The 19,661-nt window shown below is 39.2% G+C and overlaps 1 protein-coding gene across 3 annotated transcripts in view; it reads left to right on the top strand.

Annotated features, from left to right (window-relative positions):
* Window positions 1-226: 226 nt before the first annotated feature.
* The window catches only part of ranbp17 (RAN binding protein 17), a 229,263-nt gene continuing 209,828 nt past the window's right edge, over window positions 227-19,661 (top strand). For 2 of the 3 annotated variants that reach the window (XM_062958006.1, XM_062958013.1), the window contains exons 1-5: window positions 227-319; window positions 7,421-7,570; window positions 10,533-10,623; window positions 13,067-13,233; window positions 18,778-18,843. In XM_062958006.1, coding sequence (XP_062814076.1) covers window positions 302-319; window positions 7,421-7,570; window positions 10,533-10,623; window positions 13,067-13,233; window positions 18,778-18,843 — 492 coding nt within the window. In that variant the 5' untranslated portion in view covers window positions 227-301. Of the gene's footprint in view, window positions 320-7,420; window positions 7,571-10,532; window positions 10,624-13,066; window positions 13,234-18,777; window positions 18,844-19,661 lie in introns of those variants that run through there. The other variant, XM_062958017.1, reaches the window with a different exon arrangement.

Here is a 19,661-nt window from a genome sequence, read left to right on the forward strand (position 1 = left end):
AGGCTGTTAGGAATTGTGGAAGTTGAAGTCCAAAACACCTGGAGGGCGAAGTTTGTCCATGCCTGGATATAAATGAATGAATGTCTATGTGGCGCTCAGGGGCGTGCTTAAGGTGGGAGGGAGGCATGGAGCGGGGGCGAGGCTTGCCTTATCGCGCGCACCGCCCTTTTCCCGCCTTTGGCTCGAGCCGCTTCCTCCGTCCTTCCCTCCCTCCCTCCTTTCCTCGCGCCAGGCCTGCCCTCCTCTTAGCCCCGCCCCTCCTGCTCGTGCAGCATCGCGCCCCCCCCTCCCGCCGGAGAAGATGGCGCTGGGTGGCCAGGTTAGTGCGGAGGGGAAGGGGAGAGGGTAAAGACAAGGCGCCTCTTTTCTTGGGCTCCTGGGTCGGGAGGCTAGGCGAGTCGATGAGGAGCCTCCCCACCCGCCTCCTGAGGCTCAGGACGAGGGAGAGGAGGAGAAGGAGGCTGCCACAAGAGGGAGGGAGGGGCTTGTTTCTCTCAGCCAGGCCTGGGCCAACTTTGGCCCTCTCTCCAGATACTTGGCATTTCAACACCCACCCTTGCTATTAGGAAGACACCTATAGAGGGAGGGCGGAAGTTGTCCCAGGCCTGCTCTAAAGTGTCACCACAGACATTGTTGTGGTTGGCACAGGGGCCAGACAACTTTCAGAGGGAATGGAAATCATCCACTGAAATGTCCCTATCTCAGCCATACATGTAGGAGCCTCCGGTGGCCTAGGGGATAAAAGCCTCGTGACTTGAAGGTTGGGTTGCTGACCTGAAAGCTCCCAGGTTCGAATCCCACCCGGGGAGAGTGCGGATGAGCTCCCTCTATCACCTCCATGCGGGGACATGAGAGAAGCCTCCCACAAGGATGGTAAAACATCAAAAACATCCGGTCGTCCCCTGGGTAACGTCCCTGCAGATGGCCAATTCTCTCACTTCAAAAGCATCTCCTGACGGGGTTGGGGGGGGGGGGGGAGCCATACATGTGGGCAGTTTGGGATTTGGGGCAGTATTGGAATCCCAGGCCAGGGTGCTCAACCTGTGTTGTTTGTACACACAGGGGCCAAAGAACTTTCTAAGTTAATGTTAGGATACACTTAAATCTCACTTTTTCAGTCACCATGTGGATAATTTATTAATTTGGATTTTGGGGGGATTCCAGAATGAGATGTCTAATCTTTGTTGGTTGCTGTTGTTGTTGATGATGTACCCACATGGGCCTAACAACTTTCTTTTTTCCCTTTCTAATTTTTTATTCTTATTTATTAAAATAAGCATACAGTGTAAATGTTGTTGCATACAGTGATAATTTTGGGACTTTGTTATATTTTCAAGCTGTTGAGAGTTCAGTTTGTTGTTGAAAGCTTTCATGGCCGAAAACCTTGCAGCGTTTCTGGATACCAATATTAAAAACTCTAAAATCAGGACAGTAAATAAAGAACAACACTCTGAAAACAGGGAAATTCCAGACATGAAACAATCAGGGCCAGCTAACACCTCCCAATAAAGGATTCCCCCAGGTAGGAATCAGCCAGGCCTTGAAGCTGCAAGGCTTTTCAATGCTAATCATGGTGAATAATTGAAACATTAACGCTAGCCTCTAACAGACAAGAGCTCTTTCTCCCACCCTGGATGTTCCACACATATATAAACCTCCCTTTCCTAGTTTCCAATATACTTCACAACTTCTGAGGATGCCTGCCATAGATGCAGATGAAACGTCAGGAAAAAAATGCTTCTGGAACATGGCCATACAACCCAGAAAACTCACAGCAACTCTGTTGAGAGTTTGTTAACATTTCTCATATATTATATATATTTAAGGACACTCTGGCATCTGTGTCAGATAGATAAGAGAATTAGAGATTCTAAGTTAATATCAGTTTCCTCTTTGCCTACGAATGGGAATAATACTTCATTGATTTGCTGATAATGGATAAAATAACTATACTCTTAAGAGGAGAGCAACTAGAGGATTTCTTTTAAGAATGGCAGCTGGGGATCCAACAACTCAGCAATAAAGTAAAGTTAAGCTGGCTATAGAAAGGGCCAACAACTTTCTAACCGATTTGGGTACTGTTCTATTATCCAGGTGGAGGCCACAAGGGGTGCTAGAGAGAGAAGGATAGTTCATTTTACGAAGTGGAGAGTGGGTTGAATTTTCCTGTTTTCCTGTTATTCCCCCCACCCATGTTGCCCTCACTGAAATAACATCGTTTATGACAGGGGTCCTCAAACTTTTAAAGCAGAGGGCCGGTCCACGATCCTTCAGACTGTTGAGGGGCCGAATTATCATTTGAAAAAAAAAACGAACAAATTCCTATGCACACTGCACATATCTTATTTGTAGTGCAAAACAATAACAATAACAATGAAAGACCAATACAATATTTAAAAATGAAAATAAATTTAACCAACATAAACCTGTCAGGATTTCAATAGGAAGTGTGGGCCTGCTTCTGGCCAATGAGATAGCCAGGTTAATTAGGATTATTGTTGTTGTGTGTCTTCAAGTCATTTCAGACTTTGGGCAAGCCGAAGTCCAAAATTATTTATTTATTCATTTACTACATTTATTTACTACATTTATATCCCACCCTTCTCACCCTGAAGGGAACTCAGAGCAGCTCTATGTACATACAATATATTATATTATTAGCATAGCACAATATTAGCATTATATATTACTATATTGAACTATACCACTATATGTAACATTATATGTAATATATAACATATAATTAATATTATTATATGGTATTATTATTAGTATTATATTGTATAAAATGATAATATTATTATCAATATCATATGTATATACAATATATTATATTATTAAAACTGATATAAAAATATTATATTATAAATGAGGGTGGGGGCCAGGTAAATGACCTTGGAGGGCCGCATCTGGCCCCCGGGCCTTAGTTTGGGGACCCCTGGTTTATGATATGGGAAAAGGGGGGGTAACCAATGAAAATGGGGGAAATGGCTTTTCCCTTTCAACTCCTCCCCCCATAAAATGGACTATCCTTCTCTGTCTAGGCCCCCTTTTGTAGTCCGCCCGGATAATGGAACAGTACTGAAATATAAATGAAGGGTTTTCATGTGATGCATTGTGTCCCCACAGTTTATGTATGTGTCTGTATAATTAGAAGACTTCACTTAGAGTCGCTTTTGCACACACACTCACACATCAGCTTCCTAAAGGAATGGATTCATAGTGCATCAGTGAAGAGCCAGGAAAATTTCTGCAGTGAATAGAAAGCTGTGAAGAGGAGAAAAGTCTGTGAGGGCCTTATATTCCAGGATACACTGCCCCTATTTTCCAGGATCTGATCCCAGATTATCTGCTTTAAACTGGATTATATGCGGCTCCTTGCACACAGCTGTATAAAATCCACATTGAGCTGGATTATATGGCAGTGTGGACTCATGTAATCCAGTTTAAAGCAGATATTGTGGAATTTTCTGACTTGATATTCTGGATTATATGGCTATTTGGAAGGGCCCATAGACCGAAACCCTGAAGGGACTTTTATATACAATATATTTTTAATAGCTTGGGGCCTGAAACAAAGTTTGTGTACACTGAAAGATGAGAAAGCAAAGGTGTCACTATCTATCTTTTGAGTAGATAGTTTTGGAATTCCAGATAGGGGATGCTCAACTTGTATTGTTGTTACTGCTATTATTATTATTATTATTATTATTTGCACACACACTCACAAAATAAGTTTCTAAAGGAACGGGAGGGTTTACCATCCATCTGTGCAGAGTCAGGTGGAAAATTACTGCAATGGTTGGAAAGCTATGAAGTATGGACTGGAAGGAAAAAGTGTGTGGGTTGGCAGATCATGCTTTTAGGATCATGTTCTCTGGGTTTTGAACAATGTTAAATGGCAATGAGATCCAAGTCTAGACACCTGATATAGCCTGAAGATACAACATTTTAAATAGTTTGGGGCCCAAAACAATTTTTTTGTGTATTGAACCATCAGAAAGGAAACTTGTCATTATCCGAGTCACCATATGAACAATTTGGAATTAAGAGATGTCAACCGATGTTGTTGTTATTGCATGCACATTCAAAAAGAGGATGGAAATGGGAAGGAAGCAGTAGGAAAAGAGAAAAAGACTGCTATACCAGTAGATAAGATTCCATCAAAGAAACTATAATCCTGAGTTTGCAGGATTTAACCAGGATTGTTAGAAGATATTTGAGGGGTCACTATGGGCCCTTTCAGATAGGCCCTATATCCCAGGATCTGATCCCAGGTTTTCTATTTATCCCAGATTATATGGCAGTGTGGACTCCTATAATCCATTTTAAAGCAGAATACCTGGGATCGTGGGAAAAGGCATATCTGAAAGGGCCCTATAAGTTGAATCTAACTTAATGTCAGTCAACAACTAGACCAGAAACTGTGCTTCTGAATTTTTCTGTAAAGTTCCATTTTGTCCCATGGTTTCAGAATTTTTAGAAATTTTACATCTCTATTTGTTAGTTATTTGAAAGATTTAAAATGGATAAAAAATAAATGAATAGAAGAAATCAGTTTTAACTGCAGTTGTTTGGATGATGAATATATGATTGATAACTATTTCTTTTTATATCTCTTATCTCATTTTTTTTCTTTCCCCAAATATATGTAATTTTATTGTATCTTGAAAAATTCTTAATAAAATATATATTTTAAAAAATCACATCTCTGGTTTTATTAGTTTGTAGTTTGGGTTCAGACCACAACTGAGGCAACAATGACAATTTCTAAATATCTCCAGTTTTCGTTATTTGAGTAAATTCCTGCACATGTTTTTTCCCTCAGAACTGGAATATAAGTGGTTCTGGATTTCAGTGTCAATTCAGACTAAACAAAATCTACTAGACTATGACCTCGTCAGGCTGACTCTTAGGAGAACCCTGCTTTCTAATCTACTCTTGATCTTTTAAAAATATATATGTTTTTCAAATATGTAGTAAACTGGAAAAAATTAAAGTTTGAGCTTCATATAATCTTTATATCTCTTATTTGGGAATGAAGCTGGGATGTGAGATTGGCATATATCTGGCTTGGTGCAATATTTGAAACAGGATTTATGAAATAAGGTGTTTTTGACTGATGATGGAGAATAGCTGTCAGTCTTTGATTTCATGTGTTTTTGGATTTTCAAAATTGTTTCATCAGATTTATCCATTATTCACTCTGGGTACTTGGCATGATGTAAAATACAAACCTTAAAACCTCCCATGGTATTAGAATTAATATTAAAGCATAATAAAACATTATACAGTTCTGAAAGTGTAATCAAATGAAATAGTTTTTTAAAGGTAAAGCTTTCCCTCTAACATTAAGTCTAGTTGTGTCCGACTTTGGGGTTGGTGCTCATCTCCATTTCTAAGCCGAAGAGCCGGCTTTGTCCGTAGATGTCTCCAAGGTCATGTGGCTGGCATGACTGCATGGAGTGCCGTTACCTTCCCACCGGAGCAGTACCTATTGATCTACTCACATTTGCATGTTTTCAAACTGCTAGGTTGGCAGAAGCTGGGACTAACAGGGGGAGCTCACTCTGCTCCCCGGATTCGAACCGCTGACCTTTCGGTCAGCAAATTCAGCAGCTCAGTGGTTTAACCTGCTGCGCCATCGGGGATTCACCAATAGTTTTTTACTTACCTTCAAAGGAAAATTAGGAAGGGGAAGTCCTGCCTTTCTTGAGTAATTGTTAGTCATTACCAATAAAGTTGTTTTTCAGGTACCCACAAATTTACTCTGTCTAGGTGGGGGAGGAGGGGCATGATGATAGAAATTTTTTAGACAGATTCATAATGTAGAAAAGGCACTCCAGGTATTCTAAACTCAAACCATTTATTTTTGTTTAGATAACAATATTGCGTGTTTATATAATGTTAATAACAAAAAGAAACACGTAATACATGTTTGGTAAATTTATTCTAGCTAAGTACTGCATTGTAACCCGTTAACAAAGAAAGTGTTTTTATCAGTCATCTGCTGCCTGAGAAAATAAAAAGGAATATGGTGCATCTAGTCAGTCAGGTAACTCTGGAACTTCTCAAATAGAATGTGAAAGCTGTGATGATATTGTGTCTTATAATTTGGAGATTCTCTTTAGGTATTTTGGCTGATAGTTGGTAGATAATTCACTAGCCGAAAAACATGGCTGTTTTTAATGGTGACAGAGCTAGTTGCATGGTCTTTGTATGAGAGTGGAGAAGAGGCTAGCCAGAAGTACTATGCCTGTTTATCTGTTTTGATTATTGTCATCCGATAATTGTCTTTTCCATAAAGCTGTGTTACAGCGATAATGACTGTACTTTGATCTGTACTCTGTCCAGGAAGGAAAATAATAGATACCCAGTGAAATCTTTGACTGGGAGCAGTGAAGCAAACATTTCATTTCATTTGAACTCCATTTAACCAGATTACAGCAGTTTCATTAGTTTTCTCTTAATTTTTCAATTGTCTGATAATAGTCAAATATTTTTCAGTCATGTGGTAAGCAGATACAGACTAAATGCATTTGCATTGGTTGCAATAAAGTCTTTTGTAACTTTTCGTTAGCCTATGTTTGAGGAAGAAATTAATCAGGCTAGCAAAAAAACTGGGCAAGTTAGGTTTTAGCCCTTTTGCTGACACACAAGCAGGGATATCCTGACTTGAAATGAACACTAAAGTGAAAACTATATCCTTGCCTGCCAAATGTGAAAGAAGTGCTGGAGATCAAACACAGCACTGAAAATATTGATTTTTAGTGTTAACTTGGCCTGCTTTCCTGTTTCATTATGCTAGACATTGCTGATTTAGCTTGTTGAGGTCTTTTAATCATTGGAGCACAGCTTTTCATTTTTGAAATTGACTGGGAACTTGTTTTTTATACACATATACTTTCAGTGCCACAATATTTATCCTGTGTGAGAAATAAATGAATTATTGTATATACTCGGGTATAAAGAAAAAAAATGCCCTTCAAAATCTGAGTCACCTTATGACCTTGTGGGTCAATGCTGGAATAGGAACACATATGGAGCATGCTAGAATAAAATAAATGAACTTTTGATGTATGGGAACAACTGCTGTGGGACCCTCTACTGCCATCCTCTTTTAGCAGCAACATGAGTGGGAAATCTTTGACCCTTCAGATATTCAGACTTGAATACCCCAGAATATTAATCATCATGATCAATGGAGTCTCCTTATGGATGGAAAAAGTGGGATATAAATAAACATAAACATGTGTTAAAAGCATTACAGTCCAAAACATTGAGGGCAAGGTTCATGACTACTGACCTAGGAAACTGCATTTCATACTTCTTTGTATCAGTGTTTATGTAGTAGCAATATTATGAAGATATTAGAGAAAGGCAACACATAGATTTTAATATCTGATTTCTCCTGTTGCAGCAAAGTTTGGCAGAGCTAGAAGTTCTTTGTAAACAGCTCTATGAAGGGACAGATTTAGCCCAGCGAATACAAGCGGAAAAAGTGCTATTGGAGCTTATCAACAGTCCTGAATGTCTCAGCCAATGCCAGCTTTTATTGGAGCGAGGAACAGTAAGTGCTTTAAATTTTCTTTTAATCTAAAAGAACGTTGGTTATACTTGTTCACAAATGTTTATGTATCATTTTCCAGCACTATGTGCATTATCAAGGTACATTTGACAATCATTTTTCTTCTTTATATTTTATTTTTCTCTTCTATAGCAGTTCCAAAATTTGAAAACAGTAATAGATAACGTTTTCAGAATAGAAAGGAGGTCTCCTAATAGCTGAATGAAACAGAATGAAGTATTTTACTTCTTTGGGTGAAATGCTAAACAAATTCTGAACATGAAATACTTCAAGTTATGATCTAGCAGATTTGATCTGTGTCTTGAAGTTGAGCATTTCTCTTTTTCTTTAAAAGACATGGGAAGAGCTCTGTGCATCTACGAAGCTTTATAACCCTTTTTAGTGTTTTATGATTTAGTAAAGATATTTTCAAATCCCAGTATATGAATTTTGGAAGTTTCAGTAGAACAGACAACTCCCCCATCCAGTTATGAGTATAGGTTGTATGCTAAGAGGACTAAAGCCAACTCTACACTGCAACCAAACCTGCAACCAAATTGATATGGGTCAGAATAATTTGTTTCGTCTAGGTCCCCCTGAATCTGGATCAAATGCTCTAATATTTTGTTCAGAAATTAAATATTGCACACATAATTATCTGTGTGAAGGAATTTAAGGAAAGCTTTTTCAACAGAAACCTTACAACTAACTGCACATTGGAACTATGGCTTTTTTTAATGAGTCATTGGCATTTCAACCATTCATTCATTCCTCTCTGAGCTTCTTCAAGGATCTTGTTGACCTTCTCAAAGGGGAAGTATTATCTTTTTTGGGGGGGAGGGGGCAGAATGTAATAGACCGCTCATCAGTTGAAACAACTCTGCTGGATGATGTTGGCAGAAAATCCAGTCAGATTTTGCTACAGTCCCAAAATCCTAAAGCATTTTATGCTGATGAAATTTTGGTGTCTACTGAGTATTAGAAAGGAGAAAAAATTGTATTCAGCTATTTTTAAGTACAAACTTTAATTCAAATGTAAGTTTGATGTGTTACGTATTTGCCTATCAGCTATAAGGGAGCAGCATTATTTTAGAACCAGCTGGATTCACTTTGTTTTTCAAGTCATTATTTTCCTTTTTTTAAATATGTGTAGCTGCCTGCCTTTGGTAATTGGTGTATCTGTTGAAACCCATAGATGGACACACCCTGTCTATGAAAGAATGTAGAAGGTGACTTTTTTTCCTTCCAGAATCATCAAACATCTCCCTTCGGAGTCTTTAGGGGAGTGGCTTTCTCACCCACATTAGCAGTAAAATGACCAGTAGCACCATTGGATGGCTGTTGGAGGAATGGTTTTCACCATGTGAGGGATACTATTTTGCTATTCTCTGTCCTTACCCAATTTTGGGATTGGTACAGGAAATGCAAGAATAAGTGGAGGCAAGTGTAAAAACTGTTTTGGAGGCTGCACACAATCTGTGGGCCATGTTTTCTCCACCCCTGTCCTAAGAGAAAGTTTTTTGACAGATGCATAGATCATATCAGACTATATGTGTCAAGTACTCTATATATACTCATCTGTAATTCTAGGAATTTCAATCAGAAAATTGATTTAAAAAACCTGGGTCGATTTATTTAAGGGTCAATGTGTATATCTGGATTCTTATTTTAAAAAAGAAAGCACCCCCTTCTCTGAGTTGAGTGGCAAAAGGTGAACGAAAACAAAGCAACAACACCCCCTGTTTTTTTTCCAATCTGGCAGCACTTTTTGCATTTTTGACTGCTTAGAAGCAGTGGCAGCCAGGGCGGCTGATCCCCTGAGACAGTGCTGGCATTATCCACTTTCTGTGACATAAACCTCAACTTATCCATGGACCATATCAAAATCCATAATGGCCCCAAAGCATGCCCTTGACTTTTACGTGGGGTTGACTTATGCATGGTGTGAAGAAGTGTATAATTATATTTTGTTTATAGATGACATGTTTATTGGATTTTGTTTAAACAGTCAGGTTTGGCTAAAGTTTAAAATGGTGAGTATTTGAATTGATGATGTGTGGGGGAAGGTAGCCATCTTAGAATGCTAAGACAGGTTACCCTAGCAACAGGGGCGGAGCCAACCGCCGCTTGGAAAGGAAAAGGGGGAATATTTGAAAACCCAAGGCAGTCTGTGATTTTCTAGTCACAGTGGAGGATCTGATTCTTGTGAGGAGAATCAGGTTGGCTCAAACAGAAGGATTTGAGTCAGATCTAAGTTGGACCAGACTAGGCAAGTTAGGTGACTTGTCTAGGGTCATTTATAGAGCCTGTGGATTAGGGAAAATTAATCCCAGGGGATCCAGGAGGATCAGGGTTTAGTGTAATCCAGAGAAAGAAATATTTTGAAAGTTTGACCACCTCATATCCGTTTGTAACCATTAAGCGAAGTGCCTTTAACAAGTTATATGAAACCATCAAGCTCTGTACCTGCAATAAACTTGTTTTGTTTTTATTCTAACTAAGCCTCTGTCATACTCTTATATTAAGTTGAGCAACAACAACATCTGAAGTAAAACAAATAGAAACAGCTTAAAAGAACCAGTGCCATCTGCCTGACGTCTCCTCCATTGGTGGCAGCAAAGAAGATAGTCAAACAAATAATTAATTAACATCATCTCTCATAAAACATCTTTATTAATTGGTGGTATCTGTGTGTGTGTGTAGGATCAGAGGGATTCCATTCCCTGTCACCTCAGATTCTGTACACATGGGTATATACGGTAAGTACCACAATTCACTGACAACAAGGAGTCAAAGGTCCCCCTGGGGGAGAAGAGCTTAGTAAATTAAATAAATTAATAAATAATACAAAATAAATAAAATAAAGAGGATCATTTATTTTAATAAAGTTATAATTGTGGATGATATCTAAACAAGTCTGAAATGTTCATTGTTGCACCTGTTTGAATTGTATGTATTTTTGTAGACATCCTATGCGCAACTTTTAGCTGCAACATGTCTCTCCAAACTGGTGTGCAAAACTACCCCTTTACCTATACAACAAAGAATGGACATAAGTAAGTATAATTTAGGCATTTCATTTTTGGTTATTTGAATTATCAGATTACTCTAGTATTTAATCCAGGTGTTCAGAATAGATAACTATAATGGTTTGGTTCTGAATTTTTTAATCTTTACATCAAAATAATTGGGTGTTTGTATAAAAGTTAAAAAAACTATGTTGAGATAATTAATGGTACATTTGTTCATTTTATGTTTGAGCAGCTGTTTCTGAATACTGGCAGTCCCCAAGTTATGAACAAGATAGGTTCATAATTGAATTGAATTTATGAGTCGGAGCAGGTACATTTTTTAAGTGTAACACCAGCCACATGAAAGCTTTGGATAGCATAGGGAACACACACCTGTGGGGTTTGTTTTGCTGTCTGTGCCTCTGTTCAAAAGATTTCACTTCACTCTCTGTCTCTGTGTTAACTGAATTTTGAAAAACTTGGTTTGTTGTGTAAACAAGGAGTGGTGAGAAAGCTTCATAGGAGACCCCTTTTCCCCATGATAATTCTTTCAGGAGTGAATTTCCTTTCCTAAGGGTAGATTTCCTCTCATTTCCTGTTGTCTCATCCCCATTCTTAACTATAAGTCATTTGTAAGTCAGATGTATGTAACTCGGGTCTTCTAAAATACATATGAGAAGTTCTCTTTCATATTTCAAATGGATTTCAAACATAGAGTGTTAGTTTCTGTAGTAACAAGAAATGTAAAAAAATGTTTATTTAATTTGAATGTATTTGAATATGTCAATTACAAACTATTGTCCAGCTCCTTTGATTTCAATAATAAGATACTTGATGTTAAGGCAAATGTCATGGAGACTGGGTACTACTCACCTTAAGTCTTGCCCTCAAGGGAGTTGAGGGAAATGTTTTCCTGTATTGTTTATTGGAGACTTATTGTCAAAACTCTTCCACATACAGTAGAGTCTCACTTATCCAAGTCTCGCTTATCCAACGTTCTGGATTATCCAACGCATTTTTGTAGTCAATGTTTTCAATATATCATGATATTTTGGTGCTAAATTCATAAATACAGTAATTACTACATAGCATTACTGCGTATTGAACTACTGTTTTTGTAAAATTTGTTGTATAACATGATGTTCTGGTGCTTAATTTGTAAAATCATAATCTAATTTGATGTTTAATAGGCTTTTCCTTAATCTCTCCTTATTATCCAAAATATTCGCTTATCCAACGTTCTGTCGGCCCGTTTACGTTGGATAAGTGAGACTCTACTGTAGCTATATGCAGGTCGGTACACAGAAAACGGATTAACACACATTGAGTGTCTAGAGCTGGTGTTTTAATCTGTTATCTGTGTATTGACCTGAGTATGTAGAGAGTCTTTACATTCATTTCTTGTTTAACATAGGAGTTTTTCACCTGAAAATGTCACTGACTGTCAAATACTATGTTTATTATCTTATCTAATTTATCTAACTGCTTTTCCCTTGATTCAGAAACAATGGTGGCTTCAAAGTAATTAAAACAAAGCACAGCTAACATTATATAAAAGTTTATACATAATTAAATAAATAATTTTATTAAATGCACATAGTTAAGATAGTTAACATATTAAAGCTTAATAAGAAAGATAAAAGCACAGGATATTACATTTAAAATCACTTCTGCCTTATGGGTTAAGAGCCAAATACCTGCCTAAATAAAAAAGCTTGTGCTTCCTGGAGGAAAGAGAGCAGAGAAGGGGGCATCCGAATTTTCTGTGGAAGGTAGTTTTATAGTGTGATACCAAACAATACTAAGGGGTTTTTTCCCTGTCAAGTGTTTTGAGAATAATTAAGTGGAAAATGAGTGCTTATAACGGTAACGTTGCAGTAAAATAGAAACTAAAGTCTGTAAGACGTTAAAATGCAAAATAGCATATCAATCAATCAAAACTTTATTACAGTCCAAAGACCCAATTGGCTCAGCAGTAAAAGGTGCACAACTGCAAACAAATTAATACACTGATAAATTAAATGCAGGATGGCATGCAATACAGGGTGCATATGAACAAGGGTAAGACAACTCCAAATAGATACAGGACAAAAATATGGGAAATCTAACCAAAATAAGCTAATACTATCTTTTCCAAGAATACAACTTTTTATCTTGGACAATCATAAATTGCATGAAAATAGTTGTATTTATATTTTGGGCAAGGGTTGCTAAACACTCAGCTTTGTGTGTTTTCCATGGTGTTGTACGGTAGTACTTCTACTCATTCAGCAGGACAGCTTTTTTTTTTTTTTGCCTTTTACCCTTCATGGATATCTGCTCTTCTACAATCTGCTGCACATTCACAAAATTTGCCTGGGAGGTCCTTGTACTCTCTAGAATAGATTTTGGAGGTATGGGGAAGTCTGCTAGTGTGTGAACATTGGCTGCATCCTGATGTATTTTAATATTATACAATGTTGATTTAATGTTTGATATTTTGATATAGGGAACTACATATTAAACTATGTGGCATCCCGACCGAAGCTGGCCCTTTTCGTGATTCAAGCACTTGTCCAGGTTATTGCAAAGATAACAAAGCTGGGATGGTTTGATGTTCAAAAAGACCAGCTCATCTTTAGAGACATTATTACTGATGTTAAAAAGTTTTTACAGGTAAGAAACATTAACAGTGACTTTTTGTGAAACAAAGAAAAATATCTTTTTACTAAATAATTGTATAACTAGGGGTTGCTTAAAACAGAATAATAGATAATGAGCATATCATTTAGTTTGAGGTACAGCTGTGACATTTTTTCCGAAGCTAAGTCAGGCTCCATCCCTCTTGAGTTTCTGTTAGCCATCCAGGATTGTACTGGTTCATACAACTGTTGGTTCTTGGTGGTTTTCTCTATTGCTTTAGGTGCAGTCTGTCACCACTTTAACTGTCATAGCCCAGTGTAGTGGAATCCTGCGGGTTGTAGTTTGGTGAGGCACCAGCACTCTTTGACAGAGAATGCTAAAGATATTGAAAACTGCAATTCCTATGATTTCATAGCACTGAGCCATGGGAGTTAAAGTGGTGTAAAACTTCATTCATTCTACACTGTAGGTCATTACTGATTTCCTGCCGTTCTTCCTAGAAGGAACGATCTGCCCTTCCACCAGATGTCTTTTTGATGGGGAGAAACAGGGAAATGCAAAGGAAAGGGAGATTTTGTGAAAAAACCAAAATTTTGATACATTTAAACTATATATCAGTTCTTTTTGCATATGGATGAGTGTCTGTGGATTTCCTTTGTGTGGTTTTTGTGGCAGAGATTTCCTTGCTCCTTTCTTCTTCTGTGCAAGAATTTGTAAAGCTGAGACAAAAGGGTAATTAGTTTCAAAGGGGATAAGAGAAATATAAGCAATCACTTTTCTTTCCAGGGAAGCTTTTTCTTTCACTTAGAGGAGGAGAATGTATTATGTGTCTTAGCTTAGGTAGTATTTGCAAGGATTATGGTTGCTGTGGAATCTTTACAAATTTGTTTGGATGTTGAATGGTTGCAGCAACTAAAATGTTCCAGCTAAGTGGCAAATCTTACATCCTTGACACATAGTATCTTACTGCTTCTGGCAGTTAGAACCTCTCACACTGAGTTCTTGTGGCAGAATTGAATTGCAGAGTGAATCAATGATAGTAATATGGCTAGTACCATATTACAGATGTAGAAGAAGGAACAGAGTTTGACTGAAACAGCTGGGATCTATTTGTATTTCAGATGTTGTTGAACTTCATTTTCCATCAGCCACAGCTGGCATGTCTAGTGAGCAATAATATGGTCCAGTATCTATATGTCCATAGATTCCTATTGACCACTTGACAGCATGTCTATGGCTAAAACGAGTGTGAAACCATCTGTTGTTTAATTCTGTCATATGTTGTCACTAATTTTGTATTTGTGGGGAAAACCTGATAATATACTATAGTTACTGCACTTCAGAATTATTCCGAAAGTACAGTGATTTTAAAAAAGGTTTTGGGTTTATTAAAAATAAACATGAGAGGAATATTGTGGCTCTTTCGTGGGAATATTTTTATTAATGCAATTTGATTTTACATTTATTATTAAAATGTTGGCAGTGCAAGTCTGCAGTTTTTAATTCAGTAATAACAGCAATTCCGACTCAAAACTTTGCTGGGTAAGAGAATTCCTCTCCTGAACTGTTTTCCTATGGGAGAGAAAAGGAAGTCACATCTCTAATACTGGGGATGAAATTACCTTTTAAAATAGAAATATAGATCAATAGTAAATTTCAGGCATAGGAATGTGGATCATCATTCAATGGGAAGTTGTTCAGGTTTAATAAGTACTTGTTCATATGTTCAGCTTTTCCCGGGTGTCATAGGGGCCACTACCACTCTGATTTCCCTTTTTTCTCTTTCCTCCCGCTCATACCTTTTCCTATCCTTTCCTTTCCCTCCCTCCCTCCCTATTTTTTCCTTTTCTTTCCTTTCTTTCCCCTTCCCCCTCCTTCCTTCCTTTCTTTCTTCCTTCTTTTCTCTCTCTCTCTCCCTTCTCCCTTCTCCAGCTCTGGGAGGGCTTCCCTCACAATATCTCCATGGTAACATGGTTCTCTGTGGCTCTTTGCTTCCTCCCTTCCCTCATGTCATCTTTTCTTCCCAGAGGGCCACTTCACCTAGCAAAAATCTTTGTGGTATGGACAGACAGACATATTTTGACTTTTATACATATAGATGTGTACTTGTCTTGCTGGATAAAGCAAAGAGGCTACCAACTGTCTGAAGGTATGAAGGAATGGATTTTTTTGCCATTTCCTTCATGAGAAGAGAAGGGGTTTTTTATTGTGCATTTGTGGATGTGCTGCTTCTTTGTTGGTTTTTATCTATGAACTTCCCATCTATAGTACACTTGATGCTTTGACCCCAAACTACCAAGGTTTTGTTTGACAAATGAAAAGTAAGTTAATTAAGTAGCTAATTTAATTTGGCTGTATCATTAGTGAGGGAGATAAAATTAGACTGACAGTGAAGAAACAGATTTAGCAGATAATAATAACACACACCCCTCTTTGGATAGGGCAGTTGTAGCTACAAAATTATCTTTAACAGCATAAGAGTATTCATCCAACCTCTGTCGGAAATGATTTGACTTGGTCAGTGTTCCCAGCTGTTTAGGTTTATTCTACTTGTAATGTCTTGGGTGTAAAATAATGGCTCACAACTTCACAAGCAATGAGAATAAAATTTATTTTATGAGCAGCCCAGTTCTCCATTTGTCAGGGCTGAGTGCCTTTTAAGGATTTTTTATAACTATTCATTCTGAAGGTGACAGTCATGCTTTCATGTAATGATAAAACTGCACATAATCTATATATTGAAAATGTCAGCTTCCAAGAGGAGTTAGACAAATCCTCTTGGTTGATCTTAAATGATTCGGTTTCCTAATTTTTTAAGAGGCTCTTCAATCCCCCCCATTGCTGTATGCATAAAAGCTGTACAGACGTAACCTCGTGTGTCATTACCGTAACAGTTGATCAGCTTGAATAGTTGATATTCTGTTAAAGTCTGCATCTCCACAACATTTTCAAAATGTTCCTCACATTCAAACAGCTGTATTTCTTGCATGTAAAGTATTCAAAAACATATATGCTAATGAAATATTCATTATATAGACTTGTATTCCCTGGTTGTAACATAGTTTCAATAGCTAAATACACTTTTGTGTTTCTTTTTGACACGGGTATGCTTGTTGTTGGAAGAGGTAGGCGTAAAAGTAGCCATATAAAGACAGTCCTCAAGTTACGAACATGATAGCTTCTGTAGGTTTGTTCTTAAGTTGAATTTATATGTAAGTCAGAACAGGTACATTTTAAAAATGTAACTCCAGCCATATGTATGTGTGTGTGTGTATACACACACACACACACACACACACACACACACTCTAGCTGTATCCGGCCACGCACTTGCTGTGGCCTAGTCTGGTTAAATGGGAAAGAAAGGCTAGAGAAAGAGCAAGTTTCAGATATATGTGATTTCACAATGCTTGTGAGTAGGCAGTATTTGTGGTTGCTCCGTTGTCTGTGGAGATATAGAGATTGTGTGGTTTGGCGACTCTGGAACACGCATACAATATGGCGCTGGGGCAGGATGGGCGTCTGCGGGCTCCACGTGACTGCTGCTATTTACAATCCTCCTCTCCATAAAGCCAGGACTAAGCCACAAGGTGACAGAGTTTGCCTTGGGGTGGTTTTCTGGCATGTGGAGTGGGAAGAAAGCGCGGAAGAACGTGCGGAAGAAAAGTGAGAGTTTTGCCCGCCATTAAAATACAGCTTGCAAAGGGACAAACTGTAAGACCCGTCTGAGCGAAGTAAGACTTTTCCATCCTTACCCGGCTGCCGGTTTTTAGAATTTCATTGTCCGTTTATCCATATTGCTGCTGTGCGACCCTGGGGGTCGTCGGGACCATCGTGCTGGAGCTGGAACTGTGGGGCCGTTGCCATCGTGCTGGAACCACTTACCTCTGCCCCCCTTCTACTTTTTCTACTCGCTGTGCTTGGTGGCGGCCGAGCGGCTGCCGGAGGAGGCAGGCGGTTGCTTTGTGACTAGGTGTGGTGTGTGCTGGTGGAGCAAGGACGATGCGCCCACAGCAGTGGATCCTGCGGCGACGGGTGTGAGTTGCTGGGGCGTTCGGCAGGATCCTGGTAGGGCCACTCACCCTCATTTTGTGCTGTCGGTGGTGCAGGAGACACAGGGACGTCACGGCTGCGAGCGGCCGCCGTTTTTGTGGGTGTTGTGTGGCCCTGGCGTTGGGTTTCTTGCCCACTCTCCGCGGGTGCCAGGATGGACTGGTGACTGGGAGCACGGGGGGGGGGGGCTGGACCTCCCCGTGCTCTATTGACATCTTTGTGACTGGACCAGTCCTTGTGGTGTAATGTTATTGATGCGGAGGGAGGCAAGGCGAAGTACCATCTACCAAACTTACTACGCACCAATCACTTTACGAAGAGACTTACTGCCTACTAGCACTGTATTCCTCAAACTGTTACTGTCTGCGAAGTTCCTGCCTAGAGGCCTCTTTCATCTCCACCGTTGCCTTGGAGGTGACATCCCTCCCCTGAAACAGAAGGAAGCTCTTCCTAAATGCCTCCCTTCCCTTCCCTACCCTACCCTTCCTACCCTTCCCTACCTATCCCTGTCAGTTAGTTATCCTCAGGCCTCAGGCATCCCTGCAGGAAGGCGTTTCCCATTATGGCCTATCTGCGAGGTGGGGGAAAAGGCCCCTCTTCACCTCTGCGTCCTTCCTCCCTTTCCTTTCCCCCGCCACTTCCGGTTTTGCCTCAGCCCTCACTGTCTCCGTGTGTCCTTCTCCTCCTACCTTAAACAGTAATTTGTAGTTCAACTGCTGTTGCTTGTTTGTCCAGCAGATGGCACTGTTCGTGAATCAAAGCATGGTTTTACATGTCTCAGGTGTTTAATAGTAGATATGTGAATACCTTAAAACACTTGCCAGTTCGAATGCTACATTGCGTCCGAATTTCGTAGCAATTGGTGAAATAGTTTGGGAGATATGAGGTCCCTCAAAAACCGACATTACGTTTTTATTTGTATCGATGTATCAGCTCTGGATAACACAGAGAAGGGGTGAACACCCCTGTAGTGTTTATTTTGCTATCTTTGCCTCTGTTCAGAAGATTTCACCTCACTTTCTGTCCCTGTGAAAATTGGATTTTTTTAAAATGGCTGATTGTATAAACAAGGATTGGTGAGAAACCTTCAGAAGAGACCCCTTTTCTCCATGAAAACTCCTCCAGGAGTGAATTTCCTTTCCCAGGGGTAGTTTTTTCTCCCTGTTGTCTCAGCCCTGTTCTTAAGTAGGGGTTGTTTGCAAGCAGGATGTTTGTAACTCGGAGCTGCCTGTAATGTGAAAGATTTGTATGTACAATAGTTGGTCAAATGTTTGACCTTGTTCTGGTGAAAGCCAGTTGAGTTTGTCTTGCTGGTTTCTGGTTCTGGGACCAGGATTTGTCAATCAGAGGGGTAATGGTATAGAAACTCTTAAAGGAAACTCATATACTTCCTTCTTATATTTCTGTGTTGAGAGTGGGAGAACTAATATCTTAGGTTGATCAAATAGAAATTAAGAAGTTTTTTTTCCTCTGTAAAGTCACATTAAAATGTTTAATATGAATACTTATTTTTATGTGTTACAGGGAACAGTGGACCATTGCATAATAGGAGTAATGATTCTTTCAGAATTAACTCAGGAAATGAACTTTGTAAGTACTTTTCTTTCCTTTTCTCTCAAAGGTATTTTATAATATCTGTAAATTGTCTAGAGTCTGTTGCTTTGGTGGAGAGGAAAGAGGGGAAGGAGTTGAAAACAGATCTGTACTGTTAATAGTGAATAAAGTAATTGCAACATTGTCTCCTCCTTCTCCCTGGTCATGTGGGTTCTGTTGCTGATGGCAGCAAAGTTGCCCAGCAATGACCATAAGTTCTCTGGATCTCTGTGGCTGACTGCCACTGCCACAATGCGTCCCTTCTCCTCATGTGCTGAGTGAAAGGAAAAGGGGATGGCAGTGCCAGTCCATGTGGATAGCAGACCAGTTTGCATTGGAGCCAGCCTGCTGTCCATACTCTGCCAAAGTGCAGGGTTGCTTCAGAGTTTTTATAAACTCTGGAGCAAACTTTTCTTAATGCAGGTTTATCGCATGTTAAGGACCGGAAGTCCCTGCACATCGTCTGGATATCCAGGAACAACTTCCAGCCCTTTTCATCTTTAGGGCTAGTATAGACAAGCCCTTGGTCTACAAAAGCTTACACCACTTTACACTCCCTTCCATTACCTTACACTATAAAGCTTACACTAAAAAGCTTACACTAAAAAGCTTATACCTTACACTACCCCGGGGCTTACCACCTCCCTGTTACAGAACTCACACTGGCAGCCAATAGATTTCCGAGCCCAATTCAATGTGCTGTTTTTAACCTTTAAAGCCATAAACGGTTCATGCCCAACTTACCTATCTGACTGCATTGCCTCTTACCAACCTGCCCAATCATTAAAATCTTTCGGAGAGACCCTTCTGTTGTT

This window comes from Anolis carolinensis, chromosome 1 (genome assembly GCF_035594765.1).
Source record: "Anolis carolinensis isolate JA03-04 chromosome 1, rAnoCar3.1.pri, whole genome shotgun sequence".
Lineage (NCBI taxonomy): Eukaryota > Metazoa > Chordata > Lepidosauria > Squamata > Dactyloidae > Anolis > Anolis carolinensis.